We start from the raw sequence: 19,198 nt of genomic DNA, 5'->3' as shown, positions 1-19,198 counted from the left end.
AGCCCTGAGAAGATCTTCAGTCTTGCAGTGAAGAGGCTGCAAAGGATGGGGTCAATCAAGAATGTTTCTGAAGAACATGCGTGATGGTACGTCTCCCCCGCCAACTTTTGGTTCGGGGGCAGGTATCAGTCTTTCAGACCCTGTTGCTCTCTCAGCTTTGGTATTCCACCATTCGTGCCCAATTTTGTCGAGAAGAAATAGTTCCTGGTTTTTATGAGCTCCATAGCCAGTTTCTGTTCTATTTCCTTCTTGGTGTCTGGAGATATTCCAACCTATTAAGATACTTCAATATTTCTTCACTCCTTCCAGCTCTTTGTTGCTTTTCTTCAATCTAAGCCTTTTAACATGTTTTTAAAAATCTGCACACTTCCGAAATCTTCCCACTACTTCTTCGCTTTCTGTTCCTCAAGCCTTCACAAAGAGACAGACACAGATCTCCTCTGGCTGTTCCTCTGGACTTTCAAATATTTAAGCTTTCTCCCATTCTTCATTCTGCTCTTTGTACTATCCATCTAATTTTTTGGACACAAAACTTTTGTGATAAAATAGGACCAGAGTCTCCTCCTTCCAAAATGAATCAACACATCAGCTCATAGAAATGAGATCCATTCCCACACACCCCCTCTACCCTCAGTAGCTATAAACATCATTAATCCATTTAAAAATTGTCTTTTTTTCCCCCAAATCTCTATTTACTTATGAGGGCTTCCACAACAAAGTGTATCCCTAACCCCATCCTCACTTCCTACAGCACAACCCCATCTTCTTTACTGTCCACCGAACGCTACTGCATAAAGCCTCTGAGACTGCCATTATCAGAGTTAAATGAAAAAATAATTTTAATATGAAGAATATGGGTAAAATACCAACAGGTAGTAAAAAACTTCTTTTTAATAATTTAAATGCTTGCTCCAGGTATCTCTTCTACATATTCTGTGTAACATGTCTAATACAGTATAAACTTTCAAAAATAGGTCAACTCAGAAATATGACCTCTTTCCACTGAATCATTTTAGTAAAAAGTACATGGGTGTCTGAGGTTCCACGATGGGATATCAAATGCTCTAGAGAGTTGTGCTAATACCAAATGATAATGAAAGTTGAATACAAGATCTACATTTTACTTTTTAGAAACTGTATAGAAATAAAATGGGAATGACCTAGCCTGACCATCAAACGTGAAAAAGATATGGGGATTTAGTTAATAATACATCTCTTTGAAATAGCTACCACAATCTCAGGCTGCATGAAAAAATAAGCTCTTAGGAAGTGAGGATTTCACTACAGTCTACACAGGTCAGAAGATAATATCTAAGGAAATGTGCTAGCTCTGGACATCACCTTCCAAAATGAACACTGATTAAGAGTGTCAACCACAAAGCGTGGAACACAGAGCAGCTCCAAGATTACCATCAAGCTGCTAGTTGCCAAATTCAATGTTCTCACCTCAGGTTTCTGCCCCCACAAGCCTCTTTTTGAAACTCTTTCACTCTGGGCTTCAGAAAATCACATTCTTCTGGTTCTGTCCCTAACACTACTCACTCTTGAGTTTCTTTTCCTGAGTCTGTCATGCTGGTTTCCCCAGATTCTCATTACTCGTCTTCCCCTACTTGTTCTCCTTGGATAATCTCACCTGCTCCACTACCATCTGTCTGTCTGTCTATCCATCATGGTAATTCCCAATATCTAGTCAGTATCACAAACTTTCCACACTAATAAAAACCATTATCCGCCATCATAAAATGATTCATCTTCCTAACTCCTGCCTTAAATAAGAGCATCGCTGTTCTGTCCCTCAAGATAGAAATGTGAATTATCTTTAGCTTCTCTCTTTTCTTCTTCATGTCCCACTCGGCATCAGTCATCAAACCCCAGAGTCTACGTCAGAGGTACACCCTGAGATAGCCTGTCCTTTCCATCACCACAGTCCAAGTCCAGACTCACATATATCACCTTAAATACACCAACAACCTCCCAGTGCTGTCTCTGCCAATAGCATCTGCTCAGTCCGGTCCATTCTCGCTACCATCCTCAATCACCTTCCTAACATCAAAACTGATTATGCTACCCTCTGCCTAAAAAACCCAGGGGTGCCTCATTGTATACAGTAGCATACTAGGCTCTTCAGTATCTGGCCCCCACTGTATACCTGTAGCCCCATTTCCCTCATACACATTCCCACATGTATAAGATATGCATGAATTTTTCACTTTTTCCTGAAAACATCAAGCCATTCCCTAATTGTGCCTTTTAACTATTGTGGTCCCTCTACTTGGCATCTCTTTCCATACTCTCCAACTGACAAACTGCTATCACACTTCAAGATTCAGCTTCCTCTGTGGGGATTTCCCTTACCCACTCCCATTCATCAAAACATGTTCTGAGCATCTATCAATATGACATGAACCTTCTCAAGGAATTCTTACTCTCATTTACATTTTTTTAGTAATTTGTTCATATTGCTATTATTATATTCATCACATTATACTCGAGTCATCCTTTGACTTGTCTGTCTTCTCAGCTAGACCAGGAGATCTTTGAAGGTATGGCCCCAGTCTAATCACTCTTTTGACTCCCCGGCACCTAGGATGCTGATTTCATTCATTTATCAAATGTGCCACAGTGAGTGGGAGTCTGAAAAAGAGGTCTCTAGGGTCCCTCTGAATTCTAGTATTCTATGACTCTAACCTATGACTCTAGTATTCTACGACGCTAACCTAAAAGCAGTGTTTCTCAAGTCGTGATTAGCTGGAAACCTGTACCAAAATCAATTAGAACACTATAAAATATTTAGATTCTTGATTCCCATTCCAAACCTACTAAGTCAGAAACTGCTAATTACGCTCTAGCTGCTTCCTTTCCAGCTAGGGAGGAAGCCACCCTAGTGTCTTATAATCACTGAAGCTGCTCAAGCATCACAGTACTGAGGCAAGTAGGTAACAGTATTATTATAAAGGCTTAACCATTTTTTTTTTAAGATTTTATTTATTTATTTAAGAGAGAGAGAATGAGGGATAGAGAGCATGAGAGGGAAGAGGTGCAGAGGGAGAAGCAGACAGGGAGCCCGATGTGGGACTCGATCCCAGGACTCCAGGATCATGACCCGAGCCGAAGGCAGTCGCTCAACCAACTGAGCCACCCAGGTGCCCCAAGGCTTAACCATTTTAAAGGTAAGGAACTGAAGCACAGAGGTTAAGTAACTTGCCTAAGACAACAAAGTTACCAAGTGGAGGAGCTAGCATTTGAACTTGGGCAGTCTGATTTCAAGGCCCACCACTGATCTGTTTGGTAACTGAAGGCTTTCTTCATTAAACATCATGAATTTTCTGCCAGACCTAGATGAAGAACAAGAAAGAGGAACCAATCTTTCTTTTTCCCCTCTTCTTACCTAATTATTGTCTCTGAAGAGAACAAAACGAATCTGTTTTTCTCTAGCTTACAACTAGAGCTGAAAAGAATGGGAATTGAAATTTTTAGCATTAGTACCTAAACAGATGGCTATCTGCTTACCTCATGGGTCCATAGTTGAGTACTATAAATGCCAACACTACCATCACACAGATAGCTCTTCGCTTCGGATTAGGAACTTTAAGCCTCTGGTTCTAAAAGAAATAACCATGTTAAATACGGTTAAACTACATATCAATCTCACAAAAAGCAGCATCTAAGATAAGCACACTCCTCTTCACCAATTTAATAGTTAAAAAAAAAAAAACTCAAAGATGAGGAAACAGTACTTTTCACAAGACTAGAGCAGAGCCTTCTAGGTTCCCTGTTGTAGCAGAGAGAGAAAAGGAAAGGTGCAGAAGAGAAACATAAGGGCCACTCCCTTGCAGTGCGTCACTCACTTCTGACACGACTTCATCCAGCTGTCGCTTCAGTGATCCATTCTCTTTCTTCAGCTTCTCATTCTCTGAAAGCGCAGCCTTTAACCTGGCCTCTAAGCCAAGCATATATTCTTTCTTCTTCTTGCGGGACTGACAGGCAGACTCTCGATTTTTTATCATACGTTGCTGTCTCCTTAGCACGGCAATCTAGGAAAAGTTACAACAAATCAGAAATATTCTGATTTTAGAATCAGAACAGAATATACTGATTTTTACCATCATTTTTAAACTAAACTGTTCAAAACACAGGTTACTCGTTGTTTTAAAAAATATTACTCAAATTAAGCAAACTGAAATCAAATTATTAAAAATGGCCCTCTAAAACCTAAATGTTGAATGATTTTTTTTTTTAAAGGTTCTATTTATTTATTTGACAGAGAGAGACACAACGAGAGAAGGAACACAAGCAGGGGGAGTGGGAGCGGGAGAAGCAGGCTTCCCGCCGAGCAAGGAGCCCGATGTGGGGCTCGATCCCAGGACCCTGGGATCATGACCTGAGCCGAAGGCAGATGTTTAACAGCTGAGCCACCTAGGCGCCCCCTGAATGATTTTTTTCTGGTGTTTTCTAAGGCTTCTTTATTGATCTTCCAATTTTCCCTTTAGAAACTCCCTCAGGGAAAAAAAAAAAACTCTCTCAGAAAGCGCCCTTACATATCCATATATGTACATATCCACACACCTCACTCTAGGTCTCAGGCCCTGAATTGACCATTTTCCAGAACCACATATCCAGCTACTTATAAAGCCACTTCCACTTGTGAAGTTACCACCACTTCAAATTCCATATGTACAAACTGAACTCATCATGTCCCTCTAGATTTGTTTATCCTACCCGTCTTCTATCAGTGGTAACTCACTCTCAAGATATCTAGGAAGAAGTCACTAGTAACTTATTTTTTCCTTCATTCTCCATATTTATTCCCCTCTCAACCTCTGGTTCACTCCCTCAATATGCACTGAAGTTACGCTAATGACCAAGTTTCTTCCAGTGCCGGTGTGCCTCAGTTATCCCCCTCTATTCCTGCCGTCACCCCCCAAAGTAGGCACTCATTAACTCATCCCCAGACTACTACAATAATCTCCTAAATAAAAATTTTCACTGGTCTCCAATCTCTTCCTACCTACCATTTGTAAGATAACTCACCTGGGAGAAATTGTTTATCTTGCTACTCTATTGCAAAAACAAGCTATTCATGCATCCTCGCTGGCCACCTCTGCTTTCAAAGCCTTCCCATAATGTGACCACCCCTCTAAACAACCATACCTTCTGCCCTAACCCGACAACTATTCAATCCACAGCCAGATTCCTATCATTTAAGGCTACTCCAAGATCTCCACATGTGCCTAAAGTCATTCCTTTAGTCACAGTATTTACTCCAATTTAGAACGCTGTCTCCTCCATTAACTTAATTCTAAGGACCTTCTACATTCTGATTATGCTAAACCATCTTCCCTGAATGTCTTACTCTCTTCTAATTTGGAAAATACACCTGAACACTTAATGGTCTCAACTGTTTCATGACTATTAACTCTCTCTCTCAACCTAGATGTTATACCTTGGAAGCCAAAACCATGTAATAACTACATTTTGGTTTCCTACCCTCAATTATCTACCATAATCAAAACTGAACTGAGTAAAATTATTTTTGTCATGTTTCCTAAACAAGTCATGGAACCTATTTGTTATAGCATTAGTCTAATTTATTTGAGGCAGAGGGTGAGGTAGCAAAATTAAGTCCATAAAAAGCACCAAATAATATTAAGTTGATTAATTTAAGCACACAGATGACTGAATTATTACTGACCTTTTATGTTTTTAAAAAATAAACATTCCACTCTGTGGTATTCAATAATTCTGAGACTAGTAAATAGAATTAAATCATTTAATATTGATTTCTTTAGGGGCGCCTGGGTGGCTCAGTTGGTTAAGCGACTGCCTTCGGCTCAGGTCATGATCTGACCTGCTCAGCAGGGAGTCTGCTTCTCCCTCTGACCCTCCCCCCCCCGCCTCATGCTCTATCTCATTCTCTCTCTCAAAATAAATAAAATCTTCAAAAAAATATATTGATTTCTTTAAAAATAACAACACAATTCTAACCCCATACTACATTTCCTCAAAAGAGCCAAAGCCAATCTCTCTGCAGTAAATACTGTCAACAAATTTTCAGTCAGAACCTACCAGGAAAAAAGCCACATGAGATGTCAATAGAGGGTGTTTTTCTCTTTTTTCCTTTCACTGAAATGTCTTAAGAATGCTAACTTATAGAACCATCATCTGTAAAATTTCCCTATAGAGTAACTATCCCACTTTTCAATAATGCCACGCACACAGTAGTGGCAAAGCCATGATGGATGGATCATTTACCACATCAAACTATTCTCTGGACAATGCCACTTTGTTCAATCTACTGTTATTCTTAGTGTTCTTCATGGTTCCTGAGAACGTCAATGTCCATAATTAATACTTAATACCAGAGTGCTGAAGTACACAGAACACTGAACAAGCACAGGAAAGAGAAGGTTCCCAGATGGAAGAGTTTATACTAAAGTTAGATAAAAGGCAACCTTACTTTAAAGGCTAATTAATCTATGGAATTTAGGGAGGCTTACAGATGGAACACCATTTAATAAGTTTCAAACAAGGATTAGGAATTTCTATAAACAATAAAAGCACCTGCATATTACAAAGCATTTAAGTTTCAAAGGCTGTCAATGCACATGCCTCATGCAAAAAAAATGAAAACCACCTGTGGCCATCCATTTCTTCCATGGAAAAAGATACTATAGTTCTGAAAATAAATATTCAATACTACCAATAAACACAAAGGATAGAGAATAAAAATAAATGAAACCCACACAATCACCAAACACAAGAGTTTCAGCTTTACAGTTCAGCAAACTATCTTCGGCTATCTGAATATATAATATTTAAGTTATTCTGTATTTCCTAGACAAAAAAATTATGATTTTTCAGACTACACACACACACACCTGTGGTGCTTGTTTTTTTGGTGGGGGGGTATATTTTACAAGAAAAAAAATTAGACTGTAATTACTGTTTTGTAAACTGATTTTTGCATGCAATGTGTTATGATCATCTTTGACATGCAATGAGAATGGCAGCATAGTATTTCAATTATTTTGATGTTCTATATTTAATCTCCTCTTGCTGAAATTATTATAGTTTTCAAGATTCTTTAAAATAAGCCTCATCAGTTGATCCACTGTTAAGAGGGGAGAAATGCCACAGCCAGAACTCAGGTTAGTTGACTCTAAGCCCAACACACACAAGCCCAGTACACAACAGCACCACACTGTTTTTAATACCAAATCGAAGTCCTGGATCCCAGCAGGGAACTCTAACCTCAGTGAACTCTGTGTTTACTTTCATTATGCACTTGGTCAAAAGGAAGGCTTATGGAAACGCTTGTATCTGGAAGCTTAATCTCCTCTAGCAGTCTGAAAACATAAAATCAATACTCTGGCTCATTAATCAATTGACATTTCTCTCTTACGGGCATATCAGATGATTTAACATGACTAAAATGAGTGAACAGCTGGTCAGTCCCTGCTTCTGATCACCCTGCCTTCAGACAACTCTCCCTTCAAGCATTGTGCCTTGGAAAAAGAAAAAAGAAAAACTTCACAGCTGTAAAATATTCTCTCCGTTTAGTGCCACTATACTGTCATATGGTGTTGCATTATTAAACATTTGTTTGACTGTAAAAAAGACTCGTGTAAAAAGAGAACTTTCACAAATGAGTAAGTACTTTTTACTTTTTGAAGGCTCAACCAATTTAAGAGTCAAAATTCCAAGTCTGCTTGCATTTTGTTTTTTACTTTGTAAAAGTTATAAATCAATAAACACTGTATTATGTTCTTCTTATAAATAAAATAGACTATTTAGATCCCTGATTCTGTGATGTTGCTAGGAAATGAGCTTCAAAGTCCTGTATGACTATAAATCAAAGATACTAAAATAGGATATTTTAATGCTAAGAAATACATTCCAACAACTCACATGAACTCAAGCCAGATCAAGTACTGATACCTATGGATGAATCACTGGTTTACTACACATCATTCTCAGTTCTAAGTCTTATTTCACTGAATCTCTAAACTAATATACAAACTGTCATTGATTAACTTCTTCATATCAAACCAATTTTTCCATTACACACAAAAAGAAGCTTTGTCTATTTGAAATGGATTTAAACGCCAAAGAAGTAAATTCTCTTACACATTTCTAATTTACATAACATATATTATTGCATAACATAGTAAATATATTTACAAATACACTCTAAAAAAATGTGTACAGTTAAAATCATTAGCAAATTTAATGTGTGGCAATCTTATTTCAAATATTCAAATAAATTAAGTATTTTAGTTTGATTTCTACTACAAATCTTAAGAATACTCCTTTTTGGGGAGCACTGGGCTGGCTCCGTCAGTGGAGCAAGCAACTCTTGATCTCAGGGTTTTGAGTCTGAGCCCCATGTTGGGTGTAGAGATTACTTAAAACTAAAGAAAATCATTAAAAAAAAAAGAATACTCCCTTTTTCTCAGAAAATTGTTTAAAACAGAAAAGGGGAAGGGAGCCTGGGTGGCTTAGTCATTAAGCATCTGCCTTGGGCTCAGGTCATGATCTCAGGGTCCTGGGATGGAGGCCCGCATCGGGCTCCGGGCTCTGCGGGAAGCCTGCTTCTCCCTCTCCCACTCCCCCTGCTTGTGTTCCCTCTCTCCCTGTGTCTCTCTCTGTCAAATAAATAAATAAAATCTTTAAAAAAGGAAGGGGGGTGAATCTCCACTTATACTACCTATACTCTTCTCAAATCTCATGACAGAAAGCCAAAATTTTATTTTATTCTTTCTATTAAGTTGTGTGGGTGTGTGTTTGTTATACCCAGTTTCCTAGTCATCAAAAATTAAATAAAGAAGCTTCATTACTGGCAACCTGAGCCATTTAACTGGCAGAGTCAAGGAAATAATCTTCACCCTGCAAAGTATCTTTTTTTTTTTTTTTTTTAATGAAGAATGCCTTTGGGCATGCAGTGTTATTTCCCGAGTGAGAAAGAATAATAGACAAAATCGCTAGACGCCGAGCTGCTCTGCAAGTTAACCATGGCACGTGGAAGCCGGAGCCGCACCTCCCGGACGGCCCCTCCAGCCAGCCGGGCACCTCAGATGAGAGCAGCGCCTAGACCAGCACCAGCAGCTCAGCCTCCAGCAGCGGCTCCACCAGCTGCTGTCGGCTCACCCGCTGCTGCGCCCCGGAAGCCAGGTCTCATGGCCCAGATGGCGTGGCTGTGGGCTCTGCTGTCCAGCACACAATAGGTCATGCCATCACTGGGGGCTTCGGTGGAGGAGGCAATGCTGAGCCTTCAAGGCCTGACATCACTTACCAGGAGCCTCAGGGAACGCAGCCAGCACACCAGCAGCAGCAGCAGCCTGGCCCATGCCACTAGGAGATGAAACAGTTTCTGGAGTGTGCCCAGAACCAGGGTGACCTGAAGCTTTGTGAAGGTTTCAGCAAGGTGCTGAAACAGTGCAGATTTGCAAATGGATTAGCCTAATCAAGAAGTTCAAACTGAAGATATGGAAAATCATCTCCAATGACCAAGTTAATTTAGCATAAAAATATAATTGATGGTGAATATATAAAGTGTAAAACCACCAGTTAAGCTTCTCCTTCATCGTTAAATACGGCTTTCTTCAGAATTGGAATGAAAAAGGTTGTTCTTACTGTATAGAAGTTCATGAGATGGTTTGAATCTGGGGTTGGGCAGATGTTTGTGTGACTCCTTAAATCACCTTTTGTGATGTTCTCATTTGTGAATTAATTAGAATAAAGTGATTTTCTCCCCCCCAAAAAAAAGAAGAATAGACAAAATCCCTACTAGACGGTACGTCCAGGCTGCCTTATCCAACCTCATGTTCTGAGTGAAGAGAAACAACCCGTAGAGAGGCAAAGGCAGGAGTATCCACCAGATGCTCTTAGGAAAGCCACACTGTGGGGGGCATTAGCCTCCTGAAGAATGGAGAAAGTCGGCCGCTGCCCCCAGCCCACGCAGGATAATGGTGACAGCTGAGGTACTGAATATTGGTAAAAAAAACTCTATGAGGGTAAAACAAATGAAGTCTATGAATTGCCAGATAGTCCAGGAAAAGTTCTCCTGCAGTCCAAGGACCAGATAACAGCAGGAAATGCAGCCAGAAAGAATCACCTGGAAGGAAAAGCTGCAATCTCAAATAAAACTACCAGTTGTATTTTTCAGTTGTTAAAGGAAGCAGGTATCAAAACTGCTTTCACCAGAAAATGTGGGGAGACAGCTTTCATCACACCTAAGTGCGAAATGATTCCAACTGAATGTGTTTGTAGAAGAATAGCAACTGGTTCTTTTCTCAAAAGGAATCCTGGTGTCAAAGAGGGATTAAGTTTTACCCACCTAAAGTGGAGCTGTTTTTCAAGGACGATGCCAATAACCATCCACAGTGGTCTGAGGAACAGCTAGTTGCTGCAAAATTTTGCTTTGCTGGACTTGTTATAGGCCAGACTGAAGTGGATATCATGAGTCATGCTACACAGGCTATTTCTGAAATACTGGAGATATCCTGCTTGCCCCAGCACTGTACGCCAGTTGATACGAAGATTGAATTTGGTGATGTAACCACCAAAGAAATTGTTCTTGCTATCTTATTGATAATGATTCCTGGAGACTCTGGTCATCAGGAGATCAAAGCCAACAGAAAGATAAAACAGTCCTATCGTGACCTCAAGGAAGTAACTCCTGAAGGGCTCCAGATGGTGAAGAAAAATTTTGAATGGGTTGCAGAAAGAGTGGAGCTCGAGTCAGGATCTCAGTATCTCAGGATCATGGAGTTGAACCCCACATCAGGCTCTCTGCTCACCGCAGAGTCTGCTTGGGATTCTTTCTCCCTCCCTCTGCCCCTCCCCCTGCTTGCATGCTCTTTCTCTAAATAAATGAATAAATAAAACCTTTTTTTAAAAAAAGGAAAATAAAAGTGAGAAGGTACAGTTAAAAAAAAAAAAGAATGGAGAAAGTCCTATGCACAGGGATCATCAAAGGACCCTCAGAGCAGTTTCCTGTGCCTTCAGTTAATGATTCCTCTGCTTCCTATGCCCCTAGAAATACCTGGTGTAGCTACTTAAGAGTAATAGTAATCTAAGGATTCCTGGGTGGCTGGGTCAGTTAAGCATCTGACTCTGGATCTCGGCTCAGGTCTTGATCACATGGGTGTGGAGCCTACTTTAAAAAAAAGGTAATAACAATTTAAGTCATTAAACAATTTAAGGGCACCTCTGTGGCTCAGATGGTTAAGCACCTGCCTTCGGCTCAGGTCATGATCCCAGGGTCCTGGGATCAAGCCCCACATCGGGCTCCTGGCTCAGCAAGGAGCCTGCTTCTCCCTCTGCCTCTGCCTCTCTCCCTGCTCATGCTTTCTCTTTCTCTCTCTCTGTATCTCTGTGTCTCGAATGAATAAATAAAATCCTTAAAAAAATGTTTTTAAACAATTTAAGTCATTAGAAGACAAAACAACACTGAAGTTGGGTGTCCTTAATTCTTATTTCAGCATAGCAATGAATTAACTGAAAGATCTTAGAAGAGTCATTTCTTCTCCCGGGGCCTATTTACATAGTAATACAGGGAGTTAGACCAGAATGGTGTTTTTGAAACTATTATAACCCAAATATCAAGTAGTATGATAAATTTAGTGGCTCACAAGAGCCTTACAAAAACTGACAGAAAAGCACAGGATAGAATAAAAGAAAACAGAATACTTTCTATGTAGTGAGAGCTTACTGTTTCACTAGACTGTGTGTGTTAAGAAAGATGTAAAACATTTCTTACTGTGGATTGTGGGCAAAAACTTGAGACCCATTCCATTAATCCTCTGAAGGTCTCATTCCCTCCAAAACCAAAATGGTTCTAGTACTGATGCTAAACAAGTATACTGGTTTGCCACATATCCCAGTAATGACTACTGCATTCACAAGATACGGATGAGATTAACTTTGCTGTAAATTTTACTTGAGATCACCAAATTGTTTGTATAAGCTCGGCCCTTATACTTTGTCTCTCAAGACTTAAAACCAACTCCTGAAAATTTTAAAAATTAAGACAATACATTTGTAGAGGGAGAGAAAAGGGAGAAGCAAGTTTCAAGACGTAGGCAATTTGATGTGTGTACTGCACCAGGGCTGCCATGAAAGTGAAGCCCCATTAACGGAGCGCAGAGTAGTGACAGAAGCACTGGACCAAGACAAGGCCTGGGCCTGAATCCCAACTCAACTGGAGCAGGTCAAATGACTGAGGTGAGGATTACACAACTCACCGACGTGAGGGTCTCTGTAAACTATAATGTACCATACACAGGTAAGTGTCAGTAAAAAGAGATACCCTGCAGCTATGAATAAATTGAGTGATTCTTAACTCCATCACCAATGTGCCCCACAGCTGCTCAGATCAACTGTGCAACTAAAGCAATATTGAAATTGCCCACATTCCAGCTCCTATTTTCACAGATTTGAAATTTTAAAAATGACTTAAAAAACAAAAACAAAAACAGACAAAATCTGGAAGTCACATTTAATCGCTGCAGAAGCAGAAAATATTAACCATAACATTTTTAATCCCTGAATATCATTCTTTAAACAGTCAAAAGCTCTCTTCTATTAATAATTACTATGCTTTCACATATTTTAAAATAGTAATCCTTCCGAGGGCATACCCCTATATGGCCGTTGATACTTTCATTGAAACACTTGCCATTCTCTTCTGTGAATTATCTATTCACATACTTTATCCATTTGATGTTGGGTTAACTTGCATTTTTCTCAATGATTTGTAAATAACTCTCTATATTAAAAAGGGTTTCAAAAAGACTATAAAAACTTATACATGAATGTTCAAAGCAGTATTATTCATAAGAGCCAAAAAGTGGAAACCACCCAAATCTCCATTAACTGATAAATGGATAATCCAAAATACCACCTAGCCAAACAATGGAAAATTATTTGGCAATAATAAGGAATAAGTACTGATACATGTTATGATTTGTATGGACCTTGAAAAACATTATGGTAAGTAAAAGAAGTCATACACAAAAGGCCACACTGTGTATAATTCTATTAACATGAGATGTCCAGAATAGGCAATTCCAAAAAACAGAAAGCAGATTAGTGGCTGCCAGGGGATGGGGAGAAGATCAGAATAGAACGACTGCTAATGTGTACGGAGCTTCTTTTTAGGGTGATGAGAACATTCTGGAATTAGATAGCAGTGATGGCAGCACAACTCTGTGAATATACTGAAAACCACTAAATGTTATATTTATAAGAGTGAACTTTATGGGGTCTGAATTTTATCTCAACAAGCTATTAAACAAAATTACATAAGAAGCTATAGACTCTCTCTCCAGACAAATGCACATACCCAGTGTTATAAACAATTATGCAAGGAAAGGGGTGACGCGAGGAAAATGGGAACTGTTTGTGGAGACACTGTCCACAGACTCCTCCAAGAAGCCACGTGACTGGCACTCTCACACACTCAAAGCGGAAGGATGAATTAGAACTACTACTCCAATGGCGGGCCATTTGACAATATTTATCAATATCGAAAAACTACCTACACCTTCTGCCTCTCTCATTTCAGTTCTAGGAATTTCTCCTACAGGTATACTTGCACATAAACAAAATTAAATAAGTACCAAGTTATTTGATGGAGGAATGCTTACAAAGAAAAAAACTGCAAAAATCTTAAGTAATTATGACACCCTTATGAAACAGACTACCATGCAGCTATTAAAGGAATAAGAAAATTTTTTATGTACTGCTACGGAGAGTTCCCTAAGATACACCAAAGGAGAAAAGCAAGGTGCAGGACAGAATGGACATGCTCGTTACCATTTCTGTAGAACAGGTAAATGGGTAAAACTATAAATACTAATATATTAAGGAACGGTCTCAGGAAAGATACACAAAAAACGAGTGACAATGACTACTTCTGGGCAGGGGGACCGAGTGGCTATAAAGTATTTGGGGCATGGAAGGACTGTATCCAGGGACAGGTGGCAGGAAGGGAAATCAGCATCCCTTTAAAAATAATTATTTATTAACGTTATCAAGATGGCAAACTGAAAATAACAGAACAAAGAGTGCTCCAGTTGTCGGGACATAAATCTAACCTAATACAATACAACCGGGGCCGGGGGCGGGGGGGGGGGGATAAAACCACCTTCTGTTCACTTCCCTTTCCAAAGCTACTGTAACCACAAATGACATTACTTGCCAAAGTCCTTATTCAAGATAAATTTTTTTTTTTAGAGAAACTGCAAGTATTTGAACAAAGCACATTTTTCTTTGATTTGCAGAGTCCGTGGTAGCAGCAAAGCCAGAAAAGTAATCAGCACAGAAGTAATATTTTACTAAAATCTGGATAGCTTTTCAGGTCTCCAAATCCTTCCTGTTGAATTTGTTCTGATGGATTCCTCTATTTTAAAGCCTAAAGAAATATCATGATCTCAATGTCTTTGTTGTTCGAGAATTTAGTCACTAAAAAGTACCTATTCATTATTTATCTTCTTAGATCTAGGCTGGCCACATTATTTAAGGATGGATATGCAGCTCACACTTGGACCTAACAGAGGACCTATTGTTGGGTGTTACAGATAAAATAAGCAGCTTAAGTGTCATTAGAAACAACGCTTTTTTTTTTTTTCCGAAATAGAATGCAGGCACTCTCCATTTTTCTAAGAGTTTCTCTGCATTGCTTTGCACTGTAAACGAATTATTTTAGATGCATATTTTTCTTGAAAGATACTTCTCTAGGGGTCTCTTGGGAGTCCTGCTACTATACGTCTTCCTGGTCGTGCCAAAAATACAAGGCCCTAACCACTCTTTACCCAGGCCCCTTTCTCAGGGCTGTGTTTCCAGCAAAAAACCTTGAGAGATGAGGTAATGTCTTCCTCTGGACAATGAGGAAACTTGCTCACTGCTTGCTGTAAAAGTGCTAGACTCCCAAAGTTCAGCCTTCCTGCACTGCCATAAAAGAAGACTGTGTGCACTGGCCCCGTTTGGGCTCAGATCCCATCACTCCATGCTCACAGTACTAACAATACCTGAAATCTTGAACCTAATTGTATAAGGCTGTCTCCAAAGAAGAGAAGTAACAAAGTTGCAGTTCGGTATGCCAGAGGAATCCCCTTCACACTATTTCTAATACCTGCAGGCAGATGGAAAGGGATATCCCCTGGCACCCAGCTTCTCATGATGGCTTTAGTGACCAGGACAGACTCCCAAAGGCTAGGGACCAGGTTGGGAGGAATCAAGGTCTCCAAGTCAAGAATGAAAAAGAGTGCAAGAATAAAGGGTTTATAAGATGCTTAATGGGGTGAATGGGCTGAGAGGAAGGCCCGAGGCCTCCTGTCAGCAGAGCCTGTACCCTTGATCAGCCTCCCATTTGATATTTCTAATTCTGACCTAGCTCCTGATCATTTTCTTTCCATTGTCACCACGTACTGACTTCCATGAAGGGTTTTTGCTCCACCTTGGTCCACTGCGGAGGACGCAGAATATAATTTCACCACTTTTTTTTTCCTGGTCTTTTATCCCAAACAAAATAACCACAACAATATTAACTCCACAGCCCTGAAACTGGGGCCATAATGTTTCACGAACTTTATGGAATTACAATGGGTACGGAGGAGTAGTTACAGCTTTCAAGTCCTTGGTTTGATGTCTGGCAACATTCAATAGGCCTTTAAAGAAAGATCAGCACCCTCTCCTATGAAGGCAACTTTGCAGTTCCAACATTGCCTTTTACTAAGAAACTGCATAAGAGAATTTCTACACTGAAATGAGAGACCATGTTCATTTTTTCCATCACGATCAGAGCCAAAAACCAACCATATTTCTTGAAAACTTAGGTGAGGTTTCCAAGAGTTAAACAGAACAGATTTACCAGCAAAAGGCAGGAAGAGTGAGATTATAATGTGAACCAGGCGAACTGCTTCAGAACAGAAAATGTGGCACTTAATGCAGTTTGCAGAATATGGTATGCAAAAAACGCTACTTAGGGCAGTAGCAGGCCTCTAGAGGGTGAAACTAGCCAAACTCTAAAAGAACAAAAAAGGTAGGAAAAAAGAAGCCATGTCAGCATTATAAAGCCACAAAAGACTGATACGCTTTCTTCCGCTGAATTACAGGCTTTTGGTTTAAAAGCACAAAAAGCACATAATGAAAAATCTCTCTTTTTGGCCATTTTGAATCAGAAATTTATACTACTTCAAATTTATCATAATTTAAAAGGACTTGAGTCTAACAAACACATGCACTATTAAGGTCAACCAAGTTACTAACGCAGGAGACTATACCAGCAGATCAAAGTTTCCTGCAGCTCCTTCTGGAACAAATTTACTTTGGGTTCCTGAGCGTCTTGGCCAGCTGATAGGACAGACTGATGTTTCTTTACTTGAAATAAACATTAAGTCAAAATTTCTACCAGAAAACTCATACTGAAAAGGCCTGGCTCACTTCCTGATGTGCTGGCCAAGGAAAAATAAGCACAAAACCTCAATGCAGTTTGACTAGAAAATTTATTCTAATCACCTTTAGGTCTCTTGCACTAGACACAGTACGTGAAATCTTTCTCCTATAATACTGTCAACTCTAAATTCTGGAAAGCGGTAACAACGCTAGCCAATAAACATTGCTGAAAGAAAAAAAATACCTCTTGGTCCTATACTTTTGCATCTCACATATCTCCCAGTTCAGATCCTGGAGTCCCAGGATCGAGTCCCACATCGGGCTCCTCGCTCAGCAGGGAGTCTGCTTCTCCCTCTGACCCTCTTCCCTCTCGTGCTCTCTGTCTCTCATTCTCTCTCTCTCAAATAAATAAATAAAATCTTAAAAAAAAAATTAAAAAAAAGAAAAAGATTGTTTAAAAAAAATAAATAAAAAAATAAAATAAAATCCCTCCCACCTCAGAGATTGTCTCAAATCTGTTTAAAAAAAAAAAAAAAAGAATAATTTACTGATGGGACTTCATCAGTAAATTATTCACCAAATTTACAGAGCACTCTTAAGGATGCAAGAGCAGAACAAACATGGTCTTTCACACCAAAGAAGTTATAGTGAATGTCTGACTAACTGGTCAAAAAATAATTAATTGAAATGTTTAGAGATTACAAAATGGGTCAGCAGAATACAATGATGAGTGCCAACATTAAGATGCTCATTATTCAGATATTAGCCTAGAAGAAAAAAGAAAAAAAGGCTTCCTCCTGCTTTTTGGTTTTTGTTTGTTTGTTTTTTAAGATTTTATTTATTTGTCAGAGAGAGAGAGAGAGAGAGAGCACAAGCAGGGGGAGTGGGAAGCAGAGGGAAAAGCAGGCTCCCCGCTGAGCAAGGAGCCTGATGCGGGACTCGATCCCAGGGTGGGATCATGACCTGAGCTGAAGGCAGACGCTTAACCAACTGAGCCACCCAGGCGTCCCCTTCCTCCTGTTTTTAAAGAACTTTAGGACGAGAAGAAACCTTTCTATAATGTACCTGCACCTATTTTTTTTTTTTAAGATTTTATTTATTTATTTGACAGAGAGAGAGAGAGAGAGAGAGAGCACAAGTAGGCAGGCAGGCAGGCAGAGGCAGAGGGAGAAGCAGGCTCCCCGCTGAGCAGGGAGCCCGATGTGGGGCTCGATCCCAGGACCCTGGGATCATGACCTGAGCCGAAGGCAGACACCTAACCGACTGAGCCACCCAGGCGCCCCACCTGCACCTATTCTAGCTGAGTCCTCTGGAATAACCCAGAACAATCATTCTGTTTTCCACACATCAACCTTTGTGTCCTGGAATCAGCTCCCAGACCTATGTTCAGTGTTCTCTTCAGTTTATAGTCATTCCAACCCTTAAACCATTCCTCTACCTAGGACATAGTTTCAAGACATCTTCCCTATCCTTGCCACACGCCTCTGGACTGTCCCACGATAGGATATTAGAAGGTCAAGAATACAGACTAACACTATGCGAATAATTTAACAACTGTGACATACTGTTGATCTGTATTTTTTTAAGTTCTAATTAGTCTTTACCTTTTTTCATGTCTAAGATATTTCATAATAAATATTTTAAAAGTCCTAACATGATATAAAGACAACTCTGAGGGGCACCTGGGTGGCTCAGTCGAGCATCCGACTCTTGATTTCGGCTTGGGTCATGATCTCAGGATGGTGGGACTGAGCCCCGCATCGGGCTCTGTGCTTGGTGGGGAGTCTGCTTGATAGTCTCTCTCTCCCTCTCTCTCTGCCCCTACCCCATAAAAAAGACGACTCTGAATATTTTCTATTGCTAGTTCTGTTTGGGAGTATCACAGAAGAAACATTCCAATTCATAATTTAAGGAGAATTAAAAGGAAATTTTAAAGGATCATTTTAAAAATACTCTCATCATTCTCAGCTGTCTGAGTCTCCTATGAAACACATACCCTTTCTTTTACTGGCTGTATAACTTTTTAATTGAAAATAGCACAGGATATTTTTGCACTTTAAAGGAGAGAAAGATTATCAACAATTTTGATGATTATCAACACTTTGTCGATCTTGTTTCCTCCATCCTGTGCTCCTCGCCCCCTACCCCAGAGTATTTTAAGCAAATTCCAGCATCGTATCATTTCATCCTCAACTGAAGCACATACTGTGTATCAGTGCCTATTATGCCATAAGCGCTATGCTTAACCTTCTCTAGTCCTCAAAATAAATGAACATTAACAGTCAAGGGTAATCCTGTACTATCCATGTCTATTCTCGTTCGGCTCTAATTTTCTTCTATGTCTGGGTAAACACTGTTTTCAAAACCTATATAAACTATGAGAATTACTGTAGATCTTCAAAGTTCTACTTTCATCAGATAATATTCCTTTGTTATGGGTCTTTAAAATATTGCTGACTGAAATTACTTAGTTGTGTTTATTCAACAGTGGAACAATTTCACTACTGGGCTACTAACATGCTAGTTAATAAATTATGGTACATCAGATAATACTGCAATAACCTTAATAACTCACAAAATTTTGAAAGTATTTTGCAGTACCTAAAGAAAAGGTAGAGTAGCAAGATTAACCACCCATAATATCTACTTTTATTTTAAAGAAAACACACACGGGTTTGCTTCCCAGTAACAGTTTAAGAGAATCTACTGTCAAAATGATTATTTGACTTTAATTTCACTAAACTTTAGGCCCATAATATTCCATCACTACTTAATACATAACATGAGATATTTCTGTATC

The 19,198-nt window shown here is 39.5% G+C and overlaps 1 protein-coding gene and 2 pseudogenes across 1 annotated transcript in view; 2 read left to right on the top strand and 1 right to left on the bottom strand.

Annotated features, from left to right (window-relative positions):
• The window catches only part of ATF6 (activating transcription factor 6), a 207,380-nt gene that overhangs the window by 152,464 nt on the left and 35,718 nt on the right, over positions 1–19,198 (bottom strand). The window contains exons 9-10 of the mRNA XM_025892064.2: positions 3,849–4,034; positions 3,511–3,602 (exon numbers count right to left, since the gene is read on the bottom strand). Coding sequence (XP_025747849.2) covers positions 3,511–3,602; positions 3,849–4,034 — 278 coding nt within the window. The remainder of the gene's footprint in view (positions 1–3,510; positions 3,603–3,848; positions 4,035–19,198) is intronic.
• On the top strand, positions 9,012–9,470 carry LOC141371030 (coiled-coil-helix-coiled-coil-helix domain-containing protein 2 pseudogene; annotated as a pseudogene).
• Positions 9,942–11,934, top strand: LOC112839229 (bifunctional phosphoribosylaminoimidazole carboxylase/phosphoribosylaminoimidazole succinocarboxamide synthetase pseudogene; annotated as a pseudogene).

The sequence above is a fragment of the Callorhinus ursinus genome, unplaced genomic scaffold (assembly GCF_003265705.2).
Source record: "Callorhinus ursinus isolate GAN/ISIS: 27379988/994484 unplaced genomic scaffold, GSC_fseal_2.0 scaffold54, whole genome shotgun sequence".
In the NCBI taxonomy this organism is placed as follows: Eukaryota; Metazoa; Chordata; class Mammalia; order Carnivora; family Otariidae; genus Callorhinus; species Callorhinus ursinus.
This window is presented reverse-complemented; position numbering and strand designations above follow the sequence as displayed.